The sequence below is a fragment of the Equus przewalskii genome, unplaced genomic scaffold (assembly GCF_037783145.1).
Source record: "Equus przewalskii isolate Varuska unplaced genomic scaffold, EquPr2 ChrUn-1, whole genome shotgun sequence".
Lineage (NCBI taxonomy): Eukaryota > Metazoa > Chordata > Mammalia > Perissodactyla > Equidae > Equus > Equus przewalskii.
Window position 1 is genome coordinate 869,486 of NW_027228758.1, and position 12,752 is coordinate 882,237.

A 12,752-nucleotide genomic window follows, 5' to 3' on the forward strand; every position below is an offset into this window, starting at 1 on the left:
AGGCGCAGGGAGGGAGGGGTGGTGAGGGGCACCAGCTCTGCCTACCTGCTGATCCAAATACTCTAGGTTTCTTTGCAACTGAAGGTCTAAAAGTTCGTCCTACCCGGAGCCCGAGCCCGAGGTCACACAAACAAACAGGGACAGGACAAAAGAAGACAACACAGAGGAAGCAAAGCGGTTAAGAGTTAGCTGGGCAGGACCGAGAGAGGCCTCTCTCTGCCCTGGAGGATTTCTGGGGAGGAAGGGGCAAGGACGGGGAGGCACAGAGGTCGCCCAGTGAGAGGAGGGACGCAGTGGGCCCAGCTCACGGCTGCCTGGCCCTCCCCTGGGAGAAGGAAGCACCATGGAAGTGATCTAGTCAGTGCTTCCTGGCAGCTCTTGCTTAGTTTTCTGGAAAAATCGGTGGTTTCTGGATGGGCGTATCTGCTGTGTGTCGAGGGTACCAAGTTTGGATACTGGCAGAGGAGAATGAAGAGGGAAGAGGGGAGGAGGAGCAGTCCCCCTCATCTGTCAAGGCCTGCCTCACCCTAGCCTCCTGGGGCTACGGAGACAGAGGGGTCAGCAACAGGTCTGGGGGACAAGGACTCTGCCTATTGGTTCCAGTGGCCCCACCCTACTCCCGCCCCTGTAGAGGGTCTGCATCTAGCTCTCCAGGTGAAGGGAAACTCTCAGGAGAACAAATTCCAGGAGACACACGTAGAAAAGGGAGAGAAAAGAAGGAGAGACACAATATGGAAAATCTTTTCTTCTCAATCCCACCATTTGTCTCTTTCCCCAAAGGTAGCATTCCAGGCGAGGACAAACTTGGAGCAAAATGCCCTTGAGGGGAGAAGGCCAGAAGATCATGCCTATTTGGGAGCCCCAGCCTGACTTTTCTCCCCAGTCCATGATCTAAGCCCCATCCAGGCCCCTCTGCAGGCTGGAGGGGACGGCTGTTCTGGGGTCAAGAGGACCAGGAGGCTACGTGCTTCCAGATCTCGTCCCGCTCCTCTGCTCTGTGTCACAGAGGAGAAGGGGTGGCTGGCACCAAGTTATGTATTAGGGTTAGAGTCCTGATCAGGAGGGAGGAGGTATCCAGAGGCTGCTAGAAACCAGACAGGTTAGGCATTGGGCACAGAGCGTCCCTGGTCTGCCCTAGTTGGCCGCGCCCTGGGAGGAGAGGTCGGGGGAGTGGAATGGAGAGGACATACCATCTTATCGTGGACCGTGGGGGATGGCGGGTAGTTGTAGGGGAACAGTCCTGCAGGGACTGGCCGCCTGTCTCCCAGGTAATCATACTGGAAGAGAAAGAGGATTGGAGGTGAGGGGGTCCGGCTGGGACACAGACTTCCCCACCAACTGAAGCTCAAGGTCAGGGATGTTTGTATCCCGTCCCAGAGCAGAGTCCAAACTACAATGGACAGCATTTGTTCACTGCAATATCCTGGCAATGATCTGTCCAGGTCCTCAAGATCTGAAAAGACAGAACCCTGTCTGCCCCCATTATATGGTATTAGGGTTCCTGGCATAACCTGGGGACGGGCACAGAGAGCCATGTTCCTACTCAGAGGGCAAAGCAAAGGCCCCAAGGCAGCTCTCCTGTGGATGGAATCACAGGGCCATTGGCTCTCTGGGCAGCATCGCTGGCCCTGCCCACACACAGCGCAGTGACCCTGTATCCACGATGCCGCACATAGCCACCGCTTCTCAGCAGGTGTCTCAGGCTTCTGAGGGACCTCAGGGGATGACGGAGGAGGGGCAGGCTGGTGGCTCACCTTGGGGGAGCTGATGGATCGCCTCATCACATAGGCAGCGGGGTCAGCATAGATGTCCTCACTGCGAGGTGGCAGTCGCTCAAAACGGGCACTGGGTGAGCGGACGGGGGAGTAAATGCGGGCACGGTTGCAGGAGCCCTGGCCAGGAGAGCGGGGCACAGAGTGGGAACGGGGCTGCAAGGACAGGTGGCGCAGGGAGCCAGAGGTGGCATCCAGCTCATCATAATAGACTGGCTGCCGGGAAGGGCTGGGGATCCAAACAGTGCTGTCCTGCCGCCCATAGCCGGCGGGCTCCTTCCACTCGCGCAGCTGGAAGGCGGGGCCACCTCCATTGCGGAAGGAGTGGCGCTTGTCCTCCAGGGCCCAGGGCGGGCTGATCCGATCGTAGGCTGGCATTGAGCAGATGCTGTCCGGCCGCACCCCCGGTGGGTAGTACTGGTAATCGTCAGGGTATTGGGAGGAGTAGGGGCCATAATACTCGGGGACCCTGCGGGTCACAGGGTAGAACCTAGAGGGGCTGAGAGAGACAGGATATTGTAAGGAAACCAGACGAAGTGGGTGCGTCCCCCCATCGCCCAGGTCCCAGCCCCACCTCCACATCCTCCAGCCTATAGCATGTTTGACCAGGTGAAGGCGCCCCAGGCTGGCCTTGGGAGCACAGAGAGCAGCCACTGCCCAGACGCTGGAGGCTCGTTTCCAGAGGTGCAGGGGAAGGCCCATCCTCAAAGTTCCCTCCCTCACCCAGCTCCGAGGCCAGAAATTTCACCATTCAGAGCTTCCATCTTTGTCTCTTTAAAATGAAATGCCTCTGGGGAAAAATTTTAAGCCTTATTAGCCATCTCTATCTCAGCATGAACCAATTTATCAGGTCTTTTCTAGAGAGAAGAACAGCAGAATGAGCAGAGTGTACCAGGCACCTGGACAAGGGACAAAGGGCAGCTTCCCTGAACTTAGGATCTTGTCAAGGGCGGAAGCGGTAGGTTCCCGGGACTTCTCCTGAGTGAGGCGCAGGCCGGGCCCCCCAGGCACAGCCCAGCCAGAGCAGCCCTCCGGACGCTGCTGCTGTAACCTGGAGCTGCCCAGACCTGGGTGAACGCGTCAGGCCCAACGCCTTCAGATACTGAGAGCCAGTCACTAGGGAAAGGGGTCAATCGGTCCAGAGGGCAGAACTAGGATCAGTAAGTGGCAACATTTTGTCTGTTTCTTTTCTTTTTTTAAAACTTCATATAAATCATGGCTTTCAAACAATTAGAGTCATTCAAAAAGGGAGTGAGTGGGCTTAGTGAGTCTCGTGTTGGCAGAAGCACTGGAACAGACGAGGCTGTAAGAGGGAAGCTCGTGGATGTCTGCCTGGAACAACATTAAGGCCACTCCCTGTGACCACCTGCCCCTTTCCTCCTCGTCCCAGTGGAGAGGCGCTAGGTACTCTGTCCCTTCCTCGGAAGGAAGTCAACAGAGAGAGCAAGAATCAGGGCCAGGGGTCAAACTCCACAGACGGAGCCCTGGGGCAGGAAAGGATTTGGGCAAGCTGGAATCCTGGGCTTTTCTTGGCTTCCCAAGTCAGCCTGGCTTCCAGAATGTTTCCAATAGAGGGTGCCTCACATGTCACTACCCCAGCCTGAGCCCCTAGCTGGACCAGCATCCCAGCTCCACCTCTGCCCCCTACCACCTCACCTCCGAAGGTCCTCAGGTGGGGGCACCCCTCGGCGCAGGTTCACCCACTGCTGAAGCTGGTTCATGGAGCTCTTGCGCTGGGCGATTTTGTCGGGGTTGGCACGTGAGGGGAAGCTCTGCCGCTGTCCCCCACTCTCTGAGTCCTGAGGCGGGAAAGCTGTGCTCCCTGGCCGGCTTGGGGAGCTGAGCTGCCAGCCATTGGGCTGGGTGTGCCGCTCCCCACCCCCTTGGACCCTTGGGCCCTCAGGGTAGGGGCTGCCTGGCTCTGAGGCTGGCTCCGGTCCAGGCTGGAGGCCGTTGGCTTTCACCAGAGGCTCACTCTTGACATCGGGCCTCTCCGACCTCCTCTCTGCCTTTTCACAGCCTCGGCCGTCACCCTCCCCTCGAGTCTTGGGCTCCGGTTCAGGCTTGGGGAGGCAGTTGAGGGGTGGCTGGTGGTGGTGTTTGCTGGGTGGGATGTTCTCTGAGTCTGGCTTCTCATGGCTGCAGGATGCCAAGGGAGACGTTGTAAGGGACTCCAGCCCAGCATGGAGTTGGGTGGGGGTGGCAGACTGAGAAGGAGGAATGGAGCGGAGAAGGGTGGGCAGGAAGGCAGCGATGGAAACAGGATTCAATGCATTACAGTTCCATTCCCCAAATCCCACTGCTTTATCTCCCAGCCTGGGCAATGATTAGAAAACATAATCCCATCCCGCCTACACTCCTGTGCTCACTCCGCCTCCAGGTCTTCTCCAAGGGCCACTTTCCGCTCCCTTCTGTTGACCCGCCTTGAGCCCAGCCTTCATGCTGTGGCCAAGATTAACCTCACCCAGCCCTGGTCTGTAGTCTGTCCCTGATGCCGCCCCTAAACTTGGGGTGCACTCTACCCAACTTTCCCAATAGCAACTGTCCTGATGCCCCAGCTACAGGTCAGTCCTCTCTACTACGGAAAGTTAGTCAATTCCATGAGTCTTGGCTCCTTGAACCAGGAGGGTATGACAATAGTGCCCCTCACAGGACAGGATTGCTATGAGACCAAACATGGCAGAGGCTGTGGTCTCAGATTTCAGAGGCAGAGAAACATGCTATTCGCTTCTCCAAAGCAAGGTCCCTCCAGGACCGACTTCTGCTAGAGTAGAAGCCCCCTGAGCAGGAGGCTGTGGGACTTTGCTCCCCCGCAGCATCCCAGCTCCTGGCCCAGGGCCGGACACGTCTATATCTACAGTAAATATTCACGGAATGGGGGCCTGAACTGCTGGAAGGGCCCGCCTTGGTTGAAGCAGAGATGGAACCTCGGGACAGTGTTCTCCCTTTAGTTTCCCAAATTCAACACAGTCAAGCATCTTTGTGGAAACATTGTTGGTAAACATATCTAAGACCCGTGACTAGATTTTGAGTCTGTATACAGATCCTTGTGAACAGCTAACTCAGACTCAACACCCAGCTCAAAGAGAGCCAGGTGCTAAGACTGGATGCCCAGCCACATGCTGAGGGTTACCACACGCCGGCATCCTACGTACACTATTTAGTCCTCACAACAACCCTGGGAATGGAGCATAATTGCTGTCTTTGAGGAAAGGAAAGTTGGGTTCAGAGAGGTTAAGAAACTCACATTGAGGTCACACTCATGGGCAAGTCGCCAAGTTGAGATTTGAACCTAAGCCCATCTGCCTCCAAAGGCTGCATGCTTAACATGCACAGCCGAGAAAAATGAGCCAATGACCCCGGGTTTGGGCTCCTGGCCAGACCCCGATGGGACTTGGCTTCTCTCTTGGCCTCCACCAACTCAGACTGAAGAGGAGGAGCCGTCAGGGGAGGAGAAAAGAGAGGCTGTGAAATCACTAGCCAGCCCCCTGCTGGGGGGCGGGGCCTTCACACTCCTCAGAGGCTCAGAGGCCCAGGGAGCGGGCGCTTCCTCTGGCCTCCTCTTCCTTTAGTGCTTCCCAGTCCATGCCCAGTACCCGTCACTCACTTGTGACGTGCAGCTTGGGGCACCGACTTCTGGGCCGGGGGGATCTGTACTCGGGCAGCCTCCCCCATGGCCTGGATCCAGGCCTCCTGCTCCTCAGGGCTCTCGGCACTGAAGAAATAGGTGCGGACCCCGGCGTGCTCGGCCTGTGGGGAGACGCATTGCGTGGAACTGGCCCCAGCCTCCTGCACCCAGCACACAGTCACCTGTTGGGATAAGACACCCACACCCACAGAACAGGTGGTCAGGCAGGCTACTCCTTGACCTACAGCTCTTGGCCCCGCATGGAGCTCAGGAGCAAGGTGAAGAGGGTCGCCCACAGCTACCCCAAGTGCTCCAGCCGGCACCCAGGTGTCTGCCTTAGCTAGCTCTCCAGACACCTCGAGGCACCCCAGTAGCCAGGAAGCTTACCTGCCCCACTGGAGGTGATTAGAAGCAGGAGGGACAATCACCACACCCGCTCTCCCATCAAATCCCGTCTTTGAATTGAAGGGCAATTACCCAATGTCTGGGAGGGACGCCCCCACAGCACATGCCAATCTCAGCCCCAGCTTGGCCTCTGAGAAGCTGACACTGTCTCTTCCATGCAGAGACACAGCTGGGCCTCCATCTCCGTGGGCATGCAAGGGGCATGCAGACAGTCAGAGCACACTACCTAGTTGGTGGCCGCAAACAGGCACGGCAGGCGGGAACCCAGAAGAGAGCTCCTGTCCAGAGGAGGGGTCCTCACGCGGTCAGAAGGAAGAGAAGCAGAGAACAGGTCAACCGAACACCAAAGAGACAGAAGATGACACAGCAGGAATGTTGAGGAACAGGGGGAAGTGGGGAGCCATTGAGACTGTCCCCCTCTACTCAGTGTCACCAATAGGATAGCACTCAGCAACGCCCAGTTCGCCCACCAAGAAGGGGAGCGGAGAGCTTGCGCCACGAGAATTTGGGCTGGTGGTGGAGAGGAGTCAGGGCCTCTAGCGCCCCCCAGCTCTGTCCTGACCAGCTCTGCAACTGCCAACAGCTGTGCTTTTCCTCTGGTCTTCATTGACACGTCTGTATCATAGGGATGGGTCTCCTGGGAGAAACAAGGCTCCTAGGCCACAAGGAAAGATGCTCCAGAGCTAGACTCTTTCTGGGACCTCAGTATATGCTCCAGGTGAGACCTTCAACCTCCCAGAAAGAGCAAGCAGCCTCATTCATCCCAGCCAACGTGAGAGATCCACAGTGATTAAGAGGCTCCCATGTGCACTTCACCTTGGACTCTCCCCCCTTGGGTGCTAAATCCTGGGTCTCTAGGGGCTGGAAGGAGAGAAGACAGGGCTCCTCTGGTCACACCCCAGGGCTCTCCTAAGCAGCAATGTCAAATCCTCACCCTCCAAAACCTTTCCCAGGGGACCTTCACACACCATAGCACCTCTCCCCAGCATGGGACTTCTCTCAGACAGAAGCCATTACCCAGTGAGCATGCGTCCTACTTCTCTAGGGGTGGGGATGGGCCTCCTTCCTCTGGATCCTGCCAGTCCCTGCTCCAGCAGGGGCCCAGCATGTGGACAGAGGCAGGGAGGTACTGACGAAAAGCCAGAGAAGCTGTAAGAAGGCATCCGGGGGTTGACACTGTGCAGCGACATGGAGACCAGGGGCCCAGGCAAGCCCTTGGATGGAGAACACAGGGTTAGTGTAGAGCAGGGGCACAGGCGGGACTTGTGGGGGTGTCGCAGGGCCAGTAGGTGCCCTGTGTGTGCAGAGCTCCTCTGTGGGCACCAGTCACAAGGAAAGCAAAGCCATGTTCTCTGCACTTGAGGAGCTCACAGGACACAGGAGAGAGCAAAGGCACAGGGACGACTGCCTGTGATAGGGAAGGCAGAGGGCCTGGGGAGACAGGGCGTGGGCGGGGAGGGAGGGGCCACAGCCTGCACATGGAAATGGGCCAGAGACCGAAGGGAGGAGCTCAGAGGGCTAGGGAGGAAGAGCGGAGGGCCCAGCAAGAGGCGGGGCAGGGACAGTGCCTGCTCATTATTAGCCATCCAAGAGTTTCGCTTGGTGGCCACAGCAGGACAAGCATCCCACTTGTCTCAGCTCCCCTCCCTCCCCTGGGGAAGGGCCAGTGAATGGCACAGTCAGAACTTTTGTGGGCCACTGAGTGCAGCCCTCAGAGTTGGGTCTTCAAGAGGCGGTGCGCTCCCTGGCGGAGCGGACGGAGGAGCACAGGGTGAGAGCTGGGGCGTCCAGTGGTGGTGTCACCCCGCCGTCGGCACCACTCCAAGCTGGGGCGTGCGTGCATCTCTGCACGAGGCTGGAGGGAGGGCGAGCTAGGCTGTTGGACCGTGTGAGTGTGCCAGGGCAACTGTGTACAGCAGGGCTGTTTGTTGCTGGTTGAACAGCCTGTTCCTATTGCCCCAGCTAGAAACGGGCTCCCTGGAGCGAGTTTTATTATTGCTCACTCTGTTCACACTTCTCACACATAAGACCCTGTGGGGCTAGAAACTAATTATATGCCAGAGAAGTCCCTTCTCGTTCCCTGGAGCAGCGCCTGCTCTGCTGCCCACCTCTTTTGTGTGGCCAGGTGACCGGAGGCTGAAGAACAGTCTCTGTGGCCCCGTGAGCTCAGGCCCTGGCCTGGCGGGAGCTGCAGTTCCCATGGGTTAACACCATAGCTTTAGGTTTTCGGGGTCTTGGACAGCAATTCTTAACGGGGGAGGAGGGGCTTAGTTCTAAGAAGAGGCACGCTCAACATTATAGTTTATATTTGGAAAACAGAAAGGAACCTATGGTCTTTGCATCACAAAATACAAAAAGGACAGAGATTATCATTTTTAATGGGTCATGAATTTCTTTTTCTTTAAGGATTGGCACCTGAGCTAACATCTGTTGCCAATCTTCTTTCTTCTTCTCCCTAAGCCCCCCAGCACATAGTTGTATATTCTAGTTGTGAGTGCCTCTGGTTGTGGCATGTGGGACGCCACCTCAGCATGGCCTGATGAGCTGTGCCATGTCTGCGCCCAGGATCCAAACTGGCGAAACCCTGGGCCCCCGAAGCGGAGCATGTGAACTCAACCACTCTGCCATGGGGCTGGTGCCAGGTCATGAGTTGTTTTATTCTTTTTGAGGAAGATTAGCCCTGAGCTAACTGCTGCCAATCCTCCTCTTTTTGCTGAGGAAGACTGGCCCTGAGCTAACATCCGTGCCCATCTTCCTCTACTATTTATACGTGGGACGCCTACCACAGCATGGTGTGCCAAGCGGTGCCATGTCCGCACCCAGATCCGAACTGGCGAACCCCGGGCCGTCGAAGCGGAACGTGCGAACTTAACCGCTGCGCCACTGGGCCGGCCCCAGGATCAGGAGTTTTTAAATGTGGAAAAATACTGGCCTAGGATGAGCCAGCTGCAGGCCCGTCTTTTTTGTGGGCCACTGAGTGCAGCCCTCAGAGTTGGGTCTTCAAGAGGCAGTGCGCTCCCTGGCGGAGGGGACGGAGGAGCACAGGGTGAGAGCTGGGGCGTCCAGTGGTGGTGTCACCCTGCCGTTGGCACAGCTCCAAGCTGGGGCTTGCGTGCGTCTCTGCACAAGGCTGGAAGGAGTTCCACAGGAGCCCGCCGAACAGGCAGGAGAGGCCCGTCTTCCTGTGACCTGTTCTCTCAAATTGTCATCTGCCTGAGGTTTGCCTCTCTTGATTGTAATCAAACTCAACTCCTAATTTTCTCTTGAGATTGAAATTTGCGTCAGTTTCAATTTCAAACTGAGGGTCCAGTTTCCCAGCCTGAGCGGGGAGGAGGCCTTTCCAGAAGGGCTGTCAGAACCCCACCCCCCATAGCTCTGCCTCTGCAGCAAGTGATTTCCCAAGGGCCAGGTGGCAGGCCACAGGGCAGTGTCCACTGGCTCAGGACATAATTATTTTTCCCCCAGGAAAAACTGCAACCCCTGAAGCACATCCCTACTGGCCCACCCTGGAGAGAGAATTACCCACCCGACCCCCAAGAAAAGAGGAGGGGTCCCGGCACAGCCTCGCCTTAGCCTCACGACAGCCTGCATGGAGGCCAGGGGCCACTGCCTGCTCCCTCCACCACCACACCTGGGATTCCTAAGGGAAGTGGCCCTGGACCCTTCTCTATTCCCTATGCTCTAGACGAGGAGGCCTCCCACCCCACCTGACCTGGGACAGGAAGGCCCACTGACCTTAAAGGTGTGTTTCCGGCTGATGTTGTCTGAGGGCTGCACAGCGGCCACTCGGAAGCTCAGGAGGGGGATGCTGCCCAGGATGCTCTCTTCCTTCTCATCTGTCAGGGAAATAGAGGCACCGGTGAGATGTGTGTGCATGTGTGTGCGTGTGCGGGCGGGGGGGAGAGAAGAGTGTCAGCTTTATTATGGTAAAGATTTGTTGCTCATCTACTATTTGTCAGGCACTCAGGTCCACTGCACACAGCCACACAGGTGTGCTCTGCACGACTCGGAGAGGCACACTCCGTGGTGTGGGACATTTGGAGTGTGGCCCTACAGATGCTGTTCTACGAGGTCTGCAAAGGTGACCGAGAGAGAGGCAATACCACCTCAAGGGGCCGGTGTTCAGCACACAGCCAACAAACACGTGTGGTCTGGACCCGAGAAGATTGCACTCGCATCCACTCTCCTGTCTGCAGAGCCTCTCCAAGCAAGACAGCTCTGGCAGGGGCACAGGCACAGGGATAACAGTGGGACAGTGGGGCAGAGCGGGTGGCCCCACCTTTGGCTCTGGCTCCTCTGGCTGACTGTTTCTAAGGTTCTCCCAGGCACCTGGCAGCTTGCCTTGTCCTCTCCTGATGTGGAGCCCTCCCCTTCATGGTCCACATCTCCACAGGAAGACACGCCCCTGCACGCCCCCACCCTCTGGTCAGTCGGGCTAACAATCAGGCTGTTACATAATTCATGCTGCATCTCCCAAGGAGCCTGATGGATTAGCGAATAGAGACCCCAGCTGTCAGCAAGAGGCCAGAAGGGGTGGGGGTGGCTCTGTGGGACAGGTGGGGCCACAGGCTATGGCAAGACCCGCCCCACTTCCCTGGGATAGCTCTCTTCCCCGGGCTGGGGACTGTGAAAACCCTCACCTGGCGTTCAGGAGAAATCCCTCAGGGGTCACCAACTCCCCCAGCTCCCCTTCTACTCCCACTCATCGCCTGCAGAACATACTTGGCCCAAGGTCTCGCTTCCTGCACAGACCTCAGCACGGTGCCCAGAGGAAGGGCTAAGCCGGAGGAGCAGGAGGGAGCCATGGTTGGGACCAGGGCTTCCTCAGGAAAGCAGAGGCTGTCATCCCCTGGAGGAGATGGGCCCCTGCCTGGGAAAGTCGAGGCCAGTGTTTAGGGGTCTCCTGAGACCATCTCTTGGTGGATAGTGACCCCCATTGCAGTGCCCCTTGATTTTGCGGCTTTTTAAGGTTCTATCCTCATGCCAGGCCCAGAGTCTCTCCCCTGCAGAGAGCCTGGCTTCCCTCCAGCTTCTCACCCTCTGCAGCCCTGGATCCCAGGCTGGCCTGGGCAGACTCTACTCCCCCAATCTTGGGGTCTCTGCTGTGACCGGACCCTGTATACGCAGCCCCTTCTGGACTTCTCTCCTCAGGGCACAGGGACAGCATGGTTCTGGAGGGCCACTGGGTACAACCCTTGTTTGCCAAAGTCAGTGATCCACCAAGCTGCTCCCAGGAGGCCACAGAAACCAGGAGTCTGCCCCTCCCGGGAATGGAACAAAAGGAAACGGCCTCTGCTGCAAAGTCATTTCACCTCTCTCTTCACAGCCCCATGCCTGCTTCCTCGAGCTGCCTCAGTGTGACAGCTGTGTCACCGTCACCAGCCCTCACTGGTTTTCTCCGTGCCCCCCCTGACACATGTTGCTGTATCTGCAGTCAGCCTGGGGTCCAAGGGCTCTGCACTCCAGGATTCAACCAACGGCGCATCAAAAGGCCTACACGGCAACGTCTGGACTGAGCACGTACAGACCATTTGCTCTTATCATTATTCCCTAAACAATACAGCATCACAGCTATTTACATAGTGTTTATACTGTATTAGATAGCATAAGTACTCTAAAGATGAGTTAAAGCACACAGGAGAACGTGCCTGGGTTAGACGCAGACACTGCGCGCCCGTGCGTTTTGGTGTCTGCGGGAGCACTGGAACGAACCCCTCCATGGATGCCGAGCAACGGCTGCATTTTAAAAACAACCTCCTAGGGTCGCTGTATCAAAGTTATCAGATCTTTGCCCTCCTCCATTTTGTTTGAGAGGGTAGGGAGGGAGCGCGGGGGGCGCAGAGAGGGTAGAAGCTGGGGATGTGTGCTGTTCCATGTTGATGGAGCACATACTGTGTGCCATGCACTGCTTTAGGGGCTGCAGACACTGCAGCGCACACAACTGACAAAACTCCTGCACCACAGATAAGATCGCACATCCCAGTGGGACGGCAGGAAGACCAACACGTGCTCCAATCAGCAGGTGACCTACTGGCAGTGACTGGGGACCTTCCTCTCCCTCCTCCTCCTCCCTGCTCCACCCAGAATTCAGCATCTGTCACCAGGTCTCACCAGCCACGGCCTAGCACTCTGCCTGAAAGCTGGCAGGCCCTTGCTGACACCGCTGAATACAAAGTGAGAGAGTGAGTGTGTGAGAGAGTGAGTGACTGTGTGAATGAATGAGAGATGGTGTGACTGAGTGTGTGTGTATGAGTGTGTGACTGTGTGTGAGTGACTATGTGTGCAAGTGACTGTGTGTGTGTGCATGTGTGAGTGACTGTGTATGTGAGTGATTTGTGTGTGACTGTGTGTGTGAGTGACTGCGTGTGTGAGTGACTGTGTATGTGAGTGATTTGTGTGTGTGACTGTGTGTGTGAGTGACTGCGTGTGTGAGTGACTGTGTATGTGAGTGATTTGTGTGTGTGACTGTGTGTGTGAGTGACTGCGTGTGTGAGTGACTGTGTATGTGAGTGATTTGTGTGTGTGACTGTGTGTGTGAGTGACTGCGTGTGTGAGTGACTGTGTATGTGAGTGATTTGTGTGTGTGACTGTGTGTGTGAGTGACTGTCTGTGTGAGTACACAGGCTTCATCTCCATCTCACTGTCACACCCACTGGTGCCCGAGACCACCGTGGGGACACCTGCACCTCCACAATGTCCATCCAAAGCAGAGCCTAGTGATCCGGCAGAACGAGAAAGAATGGGGACCCAGCTTCCGTGGCCCTCGCCAGCCCCAGGGGCGAGCTCACCTTTATAGTAGAAGAGGCAGCGATCGACCAGGACGAACCAGCGCTTGTTCCACTGCTTGACTCCGGAGCTGGCCTACAGGGCAAGTGGAGAGACAGACAGGAGGGGTGTGAGCTGGGGGGCCATCAGTGGAGGCAGCAGAAAGGGCCCGCACTAATTAT

At 56.9% G+C, this 12,752-nt stretch overlaps 1 protein-coding gene across 50 annotated transcripts in view; it reads right to left on the bottom strand.

Annotated features, from left to right (window-relative positions):
- Positions 1 to 12,752, bottom strand: part of PLEKHA6 (pleckstrin homology domain containing A6) — a 135,052-nt gene that overhangs the window by 24,023 nt on the left and 98,277 nt on the right. For 15 of the 50 annotated variants that reach the window (XM_070608740.1, XM_070608745.1, XM_070608732.1 and 12 more), the window contains 6 exons: positions 12,594 to 12,666; positions 9,541 to 9,641; positions 5,380 to 5,522; positions 3,429 to 3,911; positions 1,755 to 2,271; positions 1,191 to 1,277 (listed from right to left, as the gene is read on the bottom strand). In XM_070608740.1, coding sequence (XP_070464841.1) covers positions 1,191 to 1,277; positions 1,755 to 2,271; positions 3,429 to 3,911; positions 5,380 to 5,522; positions 9,541 to 9,641; positions 12,594 to 12,666 — 1,404 coding nt within the window. Of the gene's footprint in view, positions 1 to 45; positions 100 to 1,190; positions 1,278 to 1,754; positions 2,272 to 3,428; positions 3,912 to 5,379; positions 5,583 to 6,031; positions 9,642 to 12,593; positions 12,667 to 12,752 lie in introns of all 50 variants that reach the window. The other 35 variants (XR_011537062.1, XM_070608763.1, XM_070608730.1 and 32 more) reach the window with 5 other exon arrangements.